General features: G+C 46.7%; 1 protein-coding gene across 1 annotated transcript in view; it reads left to right on the top strand.

Annotated features, from left to right (window-relative positions):
• Positions 1-4,448: 4,448 nt before the first annotated feature.
• The window catches only part of LOC144828133 (erythroid membrane-associated protein-like), a 193,256-nt gene continuing 180,672 nt past the window's right edge, over positions 4,449-17,032 (top strand). The window contains exons 1-2 of the mRNA XM_078686249.1: positions 4,449-4,524; positions 9,759-9,854. Coding sequence (XP_078542375.1) covers positions 4,449-4,524; positions 9,759-9,854 — 172 coding nt within the window. The remainder of the gene's footprint in view (positions 4,525-9,758; positions 9,855-17,032) is intronic.

The following is a 17,032-nucleotide window of genomic DNA, read 5'->3' on the forward strand; positions in this document are numbered from 1 at the left end:
CGATTACCCAACGAAAAAGAGTAACTATTCAACTACTACAATACAGGTGCACCCATGACTAGCAGCCGCAATCAGGAAGTCTTTCCATATGAGTGGAGTGCCGTGGAAGCCTGCCTCTCTGACTGCAGGATCCAGGTCTCTGTTCGTTGTTGGGCCATAGATGCGCAATCAGGCCCTCCACCCGGACACTCCATCAAGAGTGAGTAAAACTGATTACCGGGTCTTGGGGGAACTTTCTCAGATTTATGCTCTATGGTGCAAGGACACTTTGGCTTTCGCAAGCAATTGTGGAACATCTAAGACTTCAACGCATTAGGGGGCGGGGGCCTAGCTTGGAGATCACCTCAAGTAGCAACAGACCTTACATGGGAGGTGGACTAGAGAAGCTGACCTGTTGAGTGCTGTTAGACCTGTCAACCATAAGGTGATCTTCCCTCACACATTTTATCCTTCACCCTCCTATTTTTCTGAATTTGTTTTTGTTGGCTTTAGGACTTCGTGTACTTTACCACTATTAACCTGTGCTAAAGTGCCTATGATAACTCCATAAAACATGGTAACGTTGGCTTACATCTGATAGGCATATTTAATTTCCTTATACATCCCTAGTAAAGTGGTTTACCATATACCCAGGGTCAGTGAACTAAATGCTACTAGTGTGCCTGCAGCACTTATTGTGCCGCTCACTTGCGTAGCCCTGAAAACCTGTCACAGGCCTGCCACTGCAGCCGGTATGCAGCTTTAAACTGCCAGTTCAATTTGACAATATAACCAACTTGCCAAGCCTCAAACGTTTCTTTAATTGCATATAAATACCCTTTCGGTAGGCTTTAGAAAGTCCATAGGGGGAACATCCATGACAACGCGGTCAAAACACCGTGCTGCCATTACCATGCGTCTTTTACAACGTAAGTCGTTACCACGACTTGCGCTGGAGGGCGCTCTAGAATAAGGAATAGTAGATATACTATTCCAACACTTTCCCTACTGTACGTAGGCTGGAGTTGGAATAGTAAATCTTACTATTCCTAAGTCCAGCACCCTACAGCGCAAGTCGTGGTAACGACTTGCGATGTAAAAAATGCGTTGTGATTTACCGCGATCTAAAAGATCGCGTTGTAACATCATACAACCGTCCATAGGGCTGGGTGTATTGCAATTAAATGGTTGGACAAATTAAATTTCACATGTTCTGGCAGTGAAAAACTCCTAAATTAATTTTCACTACTGTGAGGCCTATCTCTCCCATAGGATAACATAGGCTTGCCTTATTTCTTTTAACAAGTGCTAACGTTTGAAAGGAAAAAGGTAGAGATTTCTGTTATGTGTCTGAGAATTTTTTATTTAAATTCCTCTTTAATGGGAAAGTTGGATTTTCAGTTACAATTTTGAAAATGCTACTTATAGAATGTTGGCATTTTCCTTCCCTAACTATTTACTATTTAATTTGTGGGAGCCAGCTACGTTCTTCTCTGGAGCAGCAAATGCTGTTCAGCGGTCCTTCGCAGAAGGGGTATCTGACCTCCTGGAACTCTTGTCAGCCACAGCAGAAGGGGTATCTGACCTCCTGGAACTCTTGTCAGCCACAGCCTCCATTTTCATCCAGCTGGAGATTTTCGACTTCCACAAAAGAGACTATGTTTGAGGATGAAATTCTTCATCGTGACTTTGTCCAGTGGCTCCCTGAGGATGACGCCTCCTCCTCAAACACCGACTGGAGCCTTGCCCCACTGAAGTTCTACCTTCTCAGAGACTCTTTTGCTAAAATTTCTTCCAAGTCTGAAAGTAAGTGCCGACTGGGCTCAATCGATTTTATGTATCCGACTCATGCTCCATCACGGTCGGCCATATTTTTTTAATTTGACACAGTCCCGTGCGACTAGAAGTCCATGGTTATGACTTTGATTTTTTAGGCACAAGTTTTTACCCTAAATTTAAGAAAAATCATAACTTTGGTTCTACTGAGTGGAGTTTTGTCAGTTTGGCATCAAATCATGTATTGAAATGTACTCTATGTTTCTAAATTGCTGTAGGATTTTTCATGAGTTCTGTTTTTATTTTATTATTTTATTATTTTTATTTGTGTGCAACACAAATACTGTCCTCATTTCCTCTCAGTTAAGCACAAATGCCTTTGTGCCAAGCTACCAGATGGGTAAGCACAGATTAATTTAGTGATTGTTGTGGTTCACCCAAGCAGGGATTGTGGCTCTTGCTTGAGCAGGGTTAACACCCACTCAACCAACAACTCAATTTCTCTCAACTGCTAATGGTCCTGCCTTGAGTATGCTGTCTGTCTCATTGGTGGTGTGCCATTTATACTTTGTGTTTGTATATAAACGCTGTCCTTTGCATCAAAGCAAGCATTTCACTAGACAATAATTTATTGATGGTTGGTGGATATATTTTGAGTTGTGAATCTGTGTTCCCCCTACACCTACCTCTTCCCCAAGAAGACTTGTGCTTCTAGAACAGCAATACCACTGAGAGTAAAGTGCTGAAGGGGTACTTGGCCCAGTTGCTTAGAGCTCATAGTACGTTAGGCCCTTGGAGATCAGGAGTTAAAGGGCTCAACCACCACAGTTGGGCCCAGTAACTCCTCCTTGCCCTGTCGCCCTTTGAAAGGGGTTCTGCCACCAACTGTCCATTGTACAACCAATAACAAATTCATGTCAACAAGAGGACACGAAAGCCCCAAAAAGATGAAGAGGAGCTGATGAATGGAGCAACTGTCCATCAAACAAAGGCATATGCAAAGCAGCCCTGGTCCTTCCAAATTAGAAACAGTTCAGCCCACACTGCCAGGTCAGGTCCCCTGAGAACTGTAACACAAACAACCCCAGATCAGTTTCTTTCTAATTTGGGCGCGCCAGTAGAGTACAGTCTAGTTCCAGTGGTACAGTGTGCATGGTACCCACATCTGGGCATACCAAGTGCACTGAAGAATACAAAAGCTGATGGATGGAATATATGAATTCATCTTAGCAACTGGTAATAACTCGGGCTGTATCCCAGTCCATCGTTATTTTGACCACCATAGAGTCAGGAACCAGATATATGCAAATCAGCCTTGATCCCACGGTAACAGCCCAAACGGCCAGGGCAGGTCACCTCCGAGCCGGACCACAAGCAACCCCAGACCCATTTCACCTGGGTTGGGGCTCATCACTGCTGCTTCATTCTAATGATACCCACACACACACATGCACACGCACACACCCATAACATCCTTATTATTATGAAGACAGGCAATTGACGGTAATGAAGTGTGAACACACTCTCACACACTTCCTCACTCCCACGCACAATAACATCTCTATTATTATGAGGACTGGCCATTGACGGCAATGAAGTGTGCACACACTCCCTCACTCTCACACACTCCCTCACTCTCACACACACTCTCTCTCTCTCTCTCTCTTATTATGAGGACTGGCCAATGACGGTAATGAAGTGTGCACACACTCTCACGCTCTCTGTCACACTCACACACAATAACATCTCTATTATTATGAGTACAGGTCATTGACGGTAATGAAGTGTGCACACACTCGCACACACTCCCTCACTCCCACACACAATAGCATCTCTATTATTATGAGGACTGGCACTGACGGCCATGAAGTGTGCACACACTCCCTCACTCTCATACACTCCCTCACTCTCACACTCTCACACTCTCTCTCTCTCTCTCTCTCTCTCTCTCTCTCTTATTATGAGGACTGGCCATTGGCGGTAATGAAGTGTGCACACACTCTCACACTCTCTCTCACACTCACACACAATAACATCTCCATTATTATGAGGACTGGCCATTGACGGTAATGAAGTGTGCACACACTCCCTCACTCTCACACTCTCTCTCTCTCTTATTATGAGGACCGGTCATTGACGCTAATGAAGTGTGCATTTACTATTCTAACTCCACACGCACTTTGATTCTAGGGTAGGTTATAAAATGGACCGTGGCATATATTACTGCTCTTTTAGTTTTTTGATACATTCGCTCGCAAGTATCTAAACACACTATGGAGACTTGTCCTCCTAATGCACCGGTCCTCACAAAGAGAGTGTTTGCCTGGTTCTGTCAGGGTTTACCCACGCCATGAGGACCGATTTGGTCCTCATATCATAGGTTACACACACGCACGCACACGCACACATGTGCACACACGCACACACAATGTTGGGGTGTTGTGTGGAGCCTCACTGCATGCACATATTGTTCAGGAGTGTGGAAAGGCGGTTACTCTAGACTGTTATCTGCACCCCATCATCTCCCCCCTCACACACACATTGCTGCCACATCAGCACTTTCTAAGTGGAGTTTCCTGTCTCTGTATCTGTTCTATAGATCCCTCCCTAGTGGCTCAAGAGACGCAGCTCATACAGAGTACCTCTCACTGCTTCCTGCTCCTCTGAGTATCCTGAACATCAGTGGGGCTCCGATGGCATCGAGGGGGGCTCAGAGAAGGCGTCAGGCTTCATCTACAGGCACTTCAGATGCAGTCTCGCAGGACAGAGGTGAGTACACCTCAAATGAAGGCAATGGTTAGAGTTATGCAGTCTGAACAGGGGGGCTGAAGACCCCCTCTCTTACCTAGGAGTGTGTCTGATGCAGCCTGTCCAGAGTAAATGAAGTATAGACTGTACACGGTCTGCGCAGGGCAGCTGAAGGAACTACGCCTAATCGCAACACACGCGACGCAGCAGCAGGTTTGCTACACAATATTGCGCAGGAGGGGAGGGAAGAACAGCGCAGGACCATCTGTGCTAAGACTGGCCTGCGGCTGCTGCCATCTCCTACACTGGAGCCCTAACAAGGCTTCCTTGCACAACACACAACCTTGCACAATGGTGGAGAAGTGAGTTTGTGCATAGGATTTAGGCCCAGATTTACAAAGACTTTGTGCTAGGTTTGCATTACTTTTGTAACGGAAACCCAAAGCAAAGCGGTGTGCTGGTATTTACAATTTCTTGTAAATCACCATTTGCGTTGGAATGTAACCAAACGAACGCTAGGCTGTGCAGTGCCCCCCAGAGCCTAGATTTACTAATACTTTGTGATGGGTTTGCATTACTTTTGCAATACAAACCTGCCGCTGGGCTTTACTCTCCAACACAAACCAGGGTTTGTGTTGGATAGTTTTCCAATGCAAAAGAAACAATTGATGGACGGAATGCTGGACAATGCAAACATTCACAAGGATCTGGGTTAAATCCATCATTCTTATGCTCACCACACCACCCCAGTTTGGACCCAGCCATATGCAAATCAGTCGTGACCCTGTGCCTCATGGGAACAGTCCAGCCCGAACTGCCAAGCCCGGTCCTACCTGGACCGGAAACAAGCATCCTGGGACCGGTTTCGGGGCATCACCCTTCATCAGCCAGGCTAGCTTGAATCCAGTGGTGTAGTGAGCACGGGACCCAGCTCCTTGTGACTGGGTGTGAATGTTTGCATTGTCCAGCATTCTCTGCACCAATTGTTTCCTTTGCATATGTCGCCCTAAGTGGGAAAGGTATGCACAGACGTGGGTCCCGTGCGCACTACACCACTGGATTCAAACTAGACAGGCTGATGCTTGTTTCATGATGCTTGTTTCATGATGCTTGTTTCATGATGCTTGTTTCCGGTCCAGGGAGGACTTGGCTTGGCAGTTCGGGCTGGACTGTTCCCATGGGGCACAGGGTCAAGACTGATTTGCAAACCGTGGGTCCAAACTGGGGTGGTGTGGTGAGCAAAAGAATGATGGATTAAACCCAAATCCTTGTGACTGGGCGTGAATATTTCCTTTGGATAGTTTTCCAAAGTAACACATAGTCGGGCTACGTGCTGCCTTGCATTACTTTGCATTAAGTTGGCATTCCATGGGTAGTGCATGGGCCTTGCCATGTAACCACCGTGGGTTTTGACACAAATCCCTGTCTAAAAACAATTGTCAACAGGGATTTTCTCCAAATTCCTGAACCATCTTGCGGCAGGAGTAAGGAGAAGAAATATTTTTATTTCTCCTCTTTTTTATCTCTTTGCATGTTTGCTGCATTTACCATAAAAAATGCACATACCATAAAAAATGCCTTAAAGCTTAGGTTTTTTACAGGAAGGGGTCCTTTCCTGTAGAGAAACTAAGCTTTGCTGACTACAGCGCAGACACCTTTGCACCAGCGCGCAGCGTTGTCTGCATTGGCACCTGGCAGTATAAAGTGTGCCAGCTCAGGTAGCGAGCCGAACAGCGCCGCATCTTATCAGATGTGGCGCTGTTCTGCAATCTCCTGTTCACGCAACGCAGCAACTTTACTCCTGCGATGCATTTCACGATTTCTTAGTAGAGCTGGCCATTAGTGTTTAAGATAAAACAGGTGCTTTCAAAGTATATATATATTAAGAATACGTATTCAAACTGTGTACATAATCAGACTGTACCTTGTACCAATATTTTTATGTGTCCGTTAAAAGGACGCATTTCAGAATCCAGCTGATAACACTCTTGAATTATCTCTCAGAAAGAATAACTCTTTCTCACCATGAATCTTCAAGCGACTCCATCAATTCAAGCCAATACTGGTTTGCAAACAGCATTTACATTGGTGATTAATCGATTGAACACATTTACATTTCTTTCAGGTAGCAGGCACACCCGGTCTCAAGGCCTGTTTCTTATTTTGTTCTCTGCCCCTCCCTAGACTTCACAGCACAGGAGACCTGCCCCTTCCTTTCTCTTTCAGCAAGCGACACCTTAAGGCCAGCATTAACCATTCAGGTACAATATGGTCGCCTTTTAACAAAAAGTACAGAAACTATTTTGGTAAAGTTTAAAAAACAACACATGCAAGTGGGTCCCAAAGACTCCTCCCACTTCCACCTCTGGTCACATGCAGATCTTCCTTGTTAACATGAAGGTCAACACCAGCCTTGCGTGTCTGAGATAAATTGGGGGGGAAAGACGTGGGGATTTTTCCCCATTTTGATTTTGCACAAGGGGGCAGGCTTCCTTCTTTGGGTCTTAGGCATAGGTGTGATGGCCCGTGGATGTATGACGTTACAACGCATTCCATTACAACGCATGCCATTACAACGCATGCCATTACAACTAATTTCCTAAAACTACCTTTACAACGCATACCATTACAACACATACCATTACATTGCATGTATGGTAAGTATTGGATAGTATAGGGGTAAAAATTACTATTCTAACTCCAGGGGGTGCAACAGACAGTATGGTAAGTGTTGGATAGTGTAGGGGTAAAACCTACTATTCTAACTCCAGGGGGTGCAACAGTAGGGTAAGTGTTGGATAGTGTAGGAGTAAAAATTACTATTCTAACTCCAGGGGGTGCAACAGTAGGGTAAGTTTTGGATAGTGTAAGGGTACTATGCGTTGCGATGGTATGCATTGTAATGACTGTGTTGTAATAACATGCGTTGTGATGGTATGCGTTGTAATGGTATGCGTTGTAATGACTGCATTGTAATGACATGCGTTGTAATGGATCTTGCGTTGTAAAAGTTTTGTTGTAATGGTAGTGCGTTGTAAAAGTTGTGTTATAAAGGTTGTTTACCATGGCCCGTGGTATAGGCAGAGGATACGGCCTTTTATGTATCATTGGTTCTGCAGGTGCTGTAGCACCAGGGTCCAGGATGTGAAAGGAAAACTAAACTCAAATTATGCTTTTTTATCTATTGTTCCTTGCTTGCATTAAGGCCCAGTGTACCCTTGCAGTGCCACTGCTGCTTTGGACCTCAGAGGAATGATTTAAAAGGGTCGAGGGGGGTGTGGGGGGGTGTTGATGTTGATGTTGAGGAGAAACCTCTGCTTCCATCTGAAAGAAATAGCAGGGCTGGGGATGCGGCCTGACAGAGGCCCATGTTCGTAAGAAAGGAAGAGAAGGCAGTCCACTTGCATGGAAGTGGCTAGTAGCTATCAGAAGTGAAGTAGGTGCAGTGAGACTGGGGCCCAGGGGATTGAGGGGCCCACTGCATCACAGTTATGATTGTCTTACTTTACAAAGTGGCATTGGGGCTCTTTGCTCCCATTAGAGCTGAGGGCATGCCTGCTGCAGAAGGGGCAAATATGTGCTCCATAATGTTTTCCTGAAAGGGACAGTGAACCTGTTTCATAATTGGAGAAATGGCCAGGTATTGTGGGGAAGGGGTGAAAGAGGCAAATGAGACACCCTTCTACTCAGGCCACAGCTATCATTGTGCAGCAGGCGATGTTCCATTGGGACCCAAGAATGTGTGAGGCTCACCATAACCCCAATTAGAGGGGGGCAGTGTTTATTGATCTATTTCTGTTTTTGTTTGATGCATTTACTTTTATAAGTCTCACATTAAGTGTGGATTATGATCTTTCAGTGGTGTAGCAAGACCGTTTGCCGCCTGTGGCGGTCCATGCGTTTGCTGCCCCTGATGGCCGCAGGTTAGACGGGGGGGGGAGGCTGAGCTGGCGATCCCTGTGCTTGCCGCCCAGATGGCTGCAGGCAACAGTGTGGGGTGGGGGGTCTGGTCCAGCATCCCCAAAACTTTTGCCACCCAGGGCGGACTGCCCCCCCCCCCACATCCCCCTTACTACGCCGCTGTGAACTTCATTAAAAGTACCCTTGAAATGATCTCTCCAGCCCATCCCCCTATGCTCAGCCCTCCCTTCCTCCATTCCTTGCCATAAAGTTTTGGAAGGAGGCCAAACTTGAAAACATTTAGCATGTAGGGGCTCTCAGAAAAAAGGTCACTCTTGGCCCCAACTGAGAGTCAGAGGTAAGATTTTGCAGATATTGAAAGGCAGTCACAAAATGAGCCATGGTCCACAAATGGCACACAAAGTGAGTCACAGACCAGCCTTATATACACAGTAAGTGGTGTTCTGTATGGGGCACACACAGTGAGTCACAGAGCAGCCTTACATACACAGGAAATGGTGCTCTGTATGGGGCACACACAGTGAGTCACAGTTGGGACTTGATACATACAGAAAGTTTCAATTCAGATGTGGCATTCACTAAGAGTCCCCAGCCAGTCTCTGCAGACATTCAGAGTCACTCACCAGTTTTTTATCAAACAGATTCACTTCCAACCTTGGTAAACACACTAAGGGCCATTCACTTTTCTTTGCAAATTCTTGTCTGGCACAAATACACGCTGATTGGTCTTGGTGCACAGTAAGATTCATTGTTAAAACGTGGCACACACTGAGAGTCACTGGTCAATCTTAGCAGATACTGAAAGTCAGTTTCAGCTTTGGCACATACTGAGACACAGTGTCTAGTCTTGGTACACACTTAGACTCCCTGACCTGTCTTGGCACACACTGTGACTCAGTGAGCAGTCTTGGCACACACTGAGAGTCTAAGACTCTGATCAGTCTTGGCCCATACCGAGCCTCAGTGACCCGTCTTGGCCCATACCGAGCCTCAGTGACCAGTCTTGGCACACACTGAGACTCAGTGAGCAGTCTTGACCCATACCGAGGCTCAGTGACCAGTCTTGGCCCATACCGAGCCTCAGTGACCAGACTTGGCACACACTGAGACTCAGTGACCAGTCTTGGCACACACTGAGACTCAGTGACCAGTCTTGGCACAAACTGAGACTCAGTGACCAGTCTTCATACACACTCTGATATTTATTGCAGTGACTTGGTACACACTAACTAAGGATATTAAAAGCCATCCTATGATATTGTACTCCAATTACAGGCCGGTGACCCCCTCCCACATGTAAAGTTAAATGCATTATTCTGTTGTTTCATTTCCAGCTGGCCGGGAGATCCCTCGTCTAAGGACGCAGGGCATAACCCTGGGAGTGATGGTTGCAGTCAACATATTCATAAACATCGTGCTCTTCCGTCTGGGTGAGTATTGTTGAGTTGGCTATCACACACCCTACAAACCCGTGGCACGTGAGAGGGCCTCTCTGCCTCAGACATGATCAGAAAAACTACAGATGAAAAGAAATATCAGGGCTTATTTATAAGCCCCTTGCGCCGCAGGTGCGTCACTTTTTTTGACACTGCGGTGGCGCAGGAGCCTGCTCCATATTTGCCAGGCAACACCAAGCCACTTTTTTGGCTTAATGCTGCCTTGTAAATATTGTTCCCATTAATGCAGTTTTCTGCATTTAAGGGACGTGCAATGGGTGTTGCTAAGAGCATTCCCAGCAACATCCATGGCTTTTTGACACTGCCCTAGATTTATGAGCAATTGTAACTCTGAAACAGCGCCAAAAACGTACGCCTTTCCAGGGGAGGCGCAAGGGAGGCACAGCGAGGAAAAAAATCTTTATTTCTCCTGGCTTTTCCTTTTTCTATGTGCGCTGCATTCTGTAGCACACATAGAGAGAGGAAAAAGCCTCTTGTGATTGGTTTTGTGCAGGAAGGGGAACCTTCCTGCATACAAACTATCATTCCCTCAATGCAGGCACCCTTGCACCATGACCCACAGCAGCCCATTGTGTGCCGGTGCAGGGGGAAAGGACAAGAATGTGCTGCATCTGATAGATACAGCGCATTCCTGCCGCAGCGCAGTAGGACGTCCTGCTGCAATACGCGGCGGCAAAAATCATAAATGAAGTCCAGTGAGTCTTAATGCTACATTGTAACCACAGAATATTAAGAAGTATGTTAACAGTAATTAAAAATAAGCTTAAAACCACTTACCTCTTTACTGCAGCGTCCTCGTCTGCCCTCCTCCTCCTCCTCTTCCTCGCCGTGCCGGTAAAGCTTAAGAAAACTGCGCATACGTGCGCGCCCACGCATTTCTTTCAAGAAATGCGCATGGATTGAAGTTTATTTTTAATTACTGTCAACTTAATTCTTAATAGGGGGTAAAGGCCGGGGCTGGCCAACTCCGCTCCGCTGTGGAGTGTGCAGAGATTTCCCTTCTCCACGTTCTCCCTGGAACGCGGAGAAGGCAAATCTCCGCACACTTTGCGTGCAGAGCGGAGGTCTCCACCCTGGGTTATTATTATCATCATTAGGTGTTCTCAGTGCTGAAAGTTGTGGAAGGCTCCTGAAGGGGGCTCCATAGTCATTGACAGTAATGATGATGAAGATGGTGATGATTATGAAGATGATGATGATTATGATGGTGATTATTATCATTAGGTGTTCTCAGTGCTGAAAGGTGTGGAAGGCTCCTGAAGGTGGCGCCATGGTCAGTGACAGTAATGATGATGATGCGGGAGATGATTATCAAGTGTTCTGAGTGTTGATAGTTGTGGAAGGCACCAGAAGGGGGCGCTGTGGACAGTGATGATGATGATGTGTCGGAAAGGTTTGTTGTGAAGAGAGGACGCTGATGAAATGTGAAAGTACTGTAAACACCTGCGCTGACTCCAACTGAAAAAATGAATACATCCATGTTCAGAGGTGCCTGGGGACAAATAGTTCATCTAAGAAAATACTTTTTAAACTAAATTGAGTAAATAGCCAAAGGTTATGAAGTGTCACTCATGAAACAATGCAATACTTTTGTTGTCTGACAAGTAAGTCAGATACTCCCCAAGGAGGTTTGGGGTTAACCAACCCCAGTGGCGGCTCTTCTGTGGCGGAGGAGCGCCTCCCCACTGCTTTCAAGTAGTGAGGGAAGAGGAAACATAAAATAATAATAACTTCTAGTTATTATCATGATATGTTTGTGCTGCTTTGTGGGTGGGCAGGTGGGCGGTGCTGCTCTGCTCTCGGAGAAGGGCAGGGTAGAAGTGGTTTGCCCACTCCTTAGTGCACAGTGACTGTTTAGTGGGCCTTCTGAGGCTGCCCAAACCAGCCATACTCACGTTACCCGTTCTCCATGCAGGCTGCATTACAGCCTGCGTGGAGAGCATGCCCAGGCACCTATTCATTGCATTGCAGCGTTGTGATTGGTCAGAGGGGCCTTGCTGTGCTTCCTGTTCCTGGAAGAACAGGAGCAGAGACGTGGAACCCGGTGGGAAGGTAGGCAATTTATTTTTTATGCCTATCCTCTCGGGACCCTCTTTTGACCCTCCCCCCTGCCAACCCCGCTACCCACCCCTGCCCCCGCCCCCACCTCACCACCGACAAGTCAAGCCGGCTACCAATGTGATCAACCCTAACAAAACTTTTGGAAAAATGTTGACATTACGCTGAATGTTCAGCACAATTACCCTAAAAAGATGGTTAGAATCCTTCACACTAATCATGAAATAACAGCCTTGGCAGCAAGTGTCCACTGGCACCAGTGAACAATGACAGACCTACTGAGGGGCAGAAGGGCCTATGGCCCTTTGTGACTTCAGTTTCCATCCAACAGCGCCCCCACTTCTGGGCAGATTTCCATGAATAATTGAACAATCTCTCTAAGGGCATGAGTACCATAGGAAGATTGCATTCAGGCCCTAAGTCTTGAAGATGAAGGCCCTTTTATTGTGCAGCATACCTCAGAGATCTCTGAGCACCTGCGGAGCCGGGTCGAGCTGCGGTCAGGAAGGCACAGGCAGGAGGAAGAGCTCACCCTTCATGGTGTCTCTCGCTCTGAGCTAGATGGAGTGACACTGCTGGGGGCACAGGTCTAACATAGACAATATGCAGAAGAGGTAAATTGAGAGGCCGGTGTAGTCTCTGTGACATGAGCTGTGTGAGCTGAAGTGAATGTCACATGGTTTTAGTGGATATTTAAGTGATAAGTCACACTGACACCTCCAGTGGACTCACTGTTTGTCACCTAGGTAAAGGGAAGATCAGATAGAGATCCAGAAAATATTAGAAAGATGCAAGATAGAACAATGACATTGCATCACCCACACAAAGGCCACAGAAGCCTGACCTGAAGATCCCGTGAGGCTGACATGATGAGCACATCAGACTGACATGAGACTAACAAGTTAGTTTGCATATATGACATGGATAAGGCTTACATGGTGCAGACAAGAGACTCAAATGAGGCACATGAGATGGCCAGAATGAGGTCACATGACCTCACCTGAAGACCACAAAAGGCTTACAAGTGGCTAGGATAATGCTTATATGAAGCTAACATGAGGCTGATATGTGGATTACACAAAGCCATCTTGTGCTCTCCTGATGGCTACTTTGTAGGAGGCTGGGTTTCTGTTGCAATAACCCCCCACTTTTTGCCAGATTTCTAATGCAATTTGGCTTGATGTGCCCTGGGTACCTGTCAATCAGGTTGACACCTCTATGGCCACTTGTAAGTCCCTTGTAAAAGGTACCATGGGTACCAAGGGTACTGTGACCAGGGAAGGCTTCTAAGGGCTGCAGCACATATTGTGCCCTGTACCTTAACACATACACATACTTCCATTGCAGGCTGCGTGTTTTGGTGCAGAGAATCGACATGGCACACATATGTGTGTGCCATGTTTGCAACCCACTGCCTATGGTATACGTAAAACACCCCTCTTGCTGGGTGCACTATACCACTGGTGAGGGTACAGTTGCATGAGCACTGTATCCCTCCAGTGTCTAAGTCCATTTCTTAGACATTGTAAGTGCAGTAAAGTCATAAAAGGGTATATGGTCTTGAAGTTTGTCATTTCGAACTCCACAGCACCATAATGGCTTTACTGAAGTCTGGGAAGTTTGGCATCAATTCAATTCAATTCAATTCTTTCTTTATTCGGTTATTAAAAAAACACAACAACCATAAAAGTTCAGATAAAATCACAGTCAATAAACATAACAAATTCATTCGGTGCACCAAAGTCAGTTCATCATAGTTCAGGATACAATAGATTTCCGTGATTTAAAAACATTTTTTAAAAACAGAGAAATTAATACAATAGTTAAAATATTGTCGCGTTTCTGTACAGCTAAAAAGGCAGGGCGACAGCGATTTATTTCCATGGTCTTCAATAGAGGAACAACCCACCTTCGTGTAGGAATTGTGTAAAATTTACAGAAGAAAAGAATATGTATATCTGATTGTTCTGACAAATCGTCACAAGGACACCCAATCAAGATTTTCGACCAGTCACTCCTAGCGGGGAAACTAAGTGACCTAAACAACAAATTAAATCTAAAACGAGTTATGGTATCAAACTTCTAAGCATAATAAACCCACACTGATGCCAGTGTGGGATTTATTATAAAATGCACTCACAGGGCATCTTAGAGATTCCCCCTGAAAAACGACCAGCCTCTGGTGGGTTCCCAGACTGGTAAACAACAGCCTGCCACCACAAGACATGTTTCTTGACCCCTGGGGAGGGAGCACTAGCTTCATGAGCCCAGAAACAAAACCTTTCCTGGGTGGAGGTGTTCACACCTCCCCCAAGTCAGGAAGAACCATCTGTGACAGGGGAGCTTCAAAATCCTTGCTGCCTTTGTAACACAACCTCCAGCCTTGCCTGCTATCAGGAGCAAAACCCCTTCCCATCCCAATCCCTTTTCGGCAGGAAGACAGGCGAGAAAAATTAAAGCAGCCCAGAAAGTGTGCCCAACACTGCCAACTCCACCCCTCAGGTGGGGGAGGCGAGATGAAGCCCTCTCTTCAGTACGCGCCATCTAGCAGATGGCAGGCACTCTCCAATCAAGCTTAGGGATTGTGCCCACCCCCCCCCACGTGAGTTGAGCACACCAAGGGTGTAGTATAGTCACCCTAAGGTCAGTAGCCTTATGGCTACGGACCTCAAGACCCCTAAAACACCCTCTAAATGCTATATTTAGGGAGCAGCCGAACCAAAAAGTCAAGCAACCTACGAAGAAGAAGGACAAAAAAAGAGGCCCAGCAGGGGAAACTGTAGAAAATAACTGACTTGGTCCCAGCCCTACTGGCCCAACTGCAGTCTCCTGAGATCCTGTGCCAAAATTCACCTTGACCTGCAGCCTGCGACCTCCAGAACCCCTGGTAGGACTGCCTACCTTCAGCCAAGACCGGATCTCCTGTGAACAGCAGCTCTGTTCAAAAGAAACTCCAAAGACAGACTCTGAGCCTACTGAAGACAAAGAAACCTGAGGCCTGGAACCACCACTGCACCCGATGCCTCCTGCGTGAGTCAGAGTGGCCCACTGGTCTCAGCAAGGTCCACCAGCACTCCAGAGTCTGAGTCCACAGTGTTTTTTTTATTTTATTTTTTTTATTATATTTATTGGCATTTCAAAAATGTACATACAATTGGCAAAAACGCTGACATTTATATCCGAAGAATAGCAATGTTACAGTTTGGCATAGGCGCACCGTTCTCAGTAACATCAATAGCGTTCCTCTGACACATATTTCAATCCCTCGCATGTCGGAACCCCACAGTGAAGGCAACATAACCGTCATCAGTGTGCTTCCCTCCATCATTGCCACCCACCCCCCACCTTTCAGTTCGTTGGTAACAAAAAAGAACTGTAAACAAGAGCATGAATCATGGCATCTCAAGACATTGTGTTAGACTGCACATCTTGTCAATACTCGAACACACACACTTATCACCGATGTCAGTCAGGTTATTATGTCTATTCTGTCACAGAACCATCGCCTTGTGGTGTGTGTTCCCGTGCGCTGTCCATCCCCAGTTCTGGGCACGTGTCCCCAGAGTCAACATCGTCCGCCCCAGACCTCCTCTCCAGGTACAGTGCCCAGTAGTTCTTTGGGCGGTTACGAGGGGGTAATAACTCACTGTACAATCCCGTTTGTGTACAACAATACAGCATGTCCCTAGACCATCCGGCCAGTGTCGGGGATGGCCCTTTCATCCAGGTGACCGCTACGCAGCGCTTGGCCACAAGGAGAGTTATATCTACCAGTCTGCGAAATCCGGGCGCAACATCTTTAGAGTAACCGAGTAATGCCAGCAGCGGTGAGGGGGACAGGGATAAGTCAGTGACCCTATTCACCTCGGTGTAGACTGCGTCCTAGAAATCCGCAATCTTCGGGCACAGCCAGGCAAGGTGTAAAAAATCTGCAGTTTGCTCTGAGCACCTTTCGCAGTTGGAAGCATCGCGCAGTCCATATCGGAACAGACGTTCGGGGGGTATAGTACACCCTATTAAGGAATTTAAAATGCAACAGCCGATGTCGGCCATTAAGGGATACTTTTTTAACGTTAGCGCAACAATATCTCCATTTGTCCTCTGGAAGATCAGTCCCTATATCTGTCTGCCGCGCTGGGTTTTGCATAATGCATTGTTTTATCCCCCAGTGTGTCACGATAGAGTCGCGATATTAGATGAGCTGGAGACTTAGCCGTGACTACATATTCGTACGCCAGTATCGTTGGAGGTTCTTCCATATCCTCCCCTAATAAGGCCCTGAGAGCTAGTCTCACCCGGTGGAATTGGAATCGAGCCAGTGGCGGATCGCTTGGTCCGTCTCCCGCATCCACTTCATCCCACGTGCAAGCCGTGCCATTGATAAACAGATCTCCCATGGTAGTTAAGTTTAACTTTGCGAGTGATGACAGGGCACCCCTATCTCTGCATGGTCCCAGCCACGAGCACCACTCCAGTCTGGCCCCTGGTGCATACAGCAGCAAGCAAGCCTGTGCATCCTTAAGATAGTGCCAGGCATGTGTCACAGCATTCAACGAGTCTAATAAACCCGTACGTCGATCTCGGGGCTGAGCCATAAGTGCCGGTAACGGAATAGGGTCAGCCACTATTCCCTCGATAAGTACAAGAGGAGCGTTGGTAGGACCGTGCATCCATCCATACGCGTGAGCGCCCTGAGCAGCGCGATAATATAATTCCAGGTCCCCGTCTTCATAAGGACGTATAAGGATATGCCACGCCACTCTTGGTTGCTTACCTGCCCAAACCAGTCGCAACACCAAAGTGTGCAACTGTCTGAAAAACGCACTAGACAATACCATGGGGATGTTGCTAAATAGAAACAGGAAATGGGGTAGTAAGATCCTTTTTAGCAGTGATATGGGACCCATCACTGAGAGGGGAAGGTTAATCCAATTTTCTACATCATCTTCAAGTTTGGAGATAGCCACGCCATAGTTTTCTCATAGGACCATCTCCGCGTCTGTGTGGAGCCGTATGCCCAGATATCTGACCGAGTCATTAGTCCATTGTATAGGGTAGTCCGATTCCACCCTGCTCGTGACTGGGGTGAGTGG

Source organism: Lissotriton helveticus, chromosome 4_1 (assembly GCF_964261635.1).
Source record: "Lissotriton helveticus chromosome 4_1, aLisHel1.1, whole genome shotgun sequence".
Taxonomy (NCBI): Eukaryota; Metazoa; Chordata; class Amphibia; order Caudata; family Salamandridae; genus Lissotriton; species Lissotriton helveticus.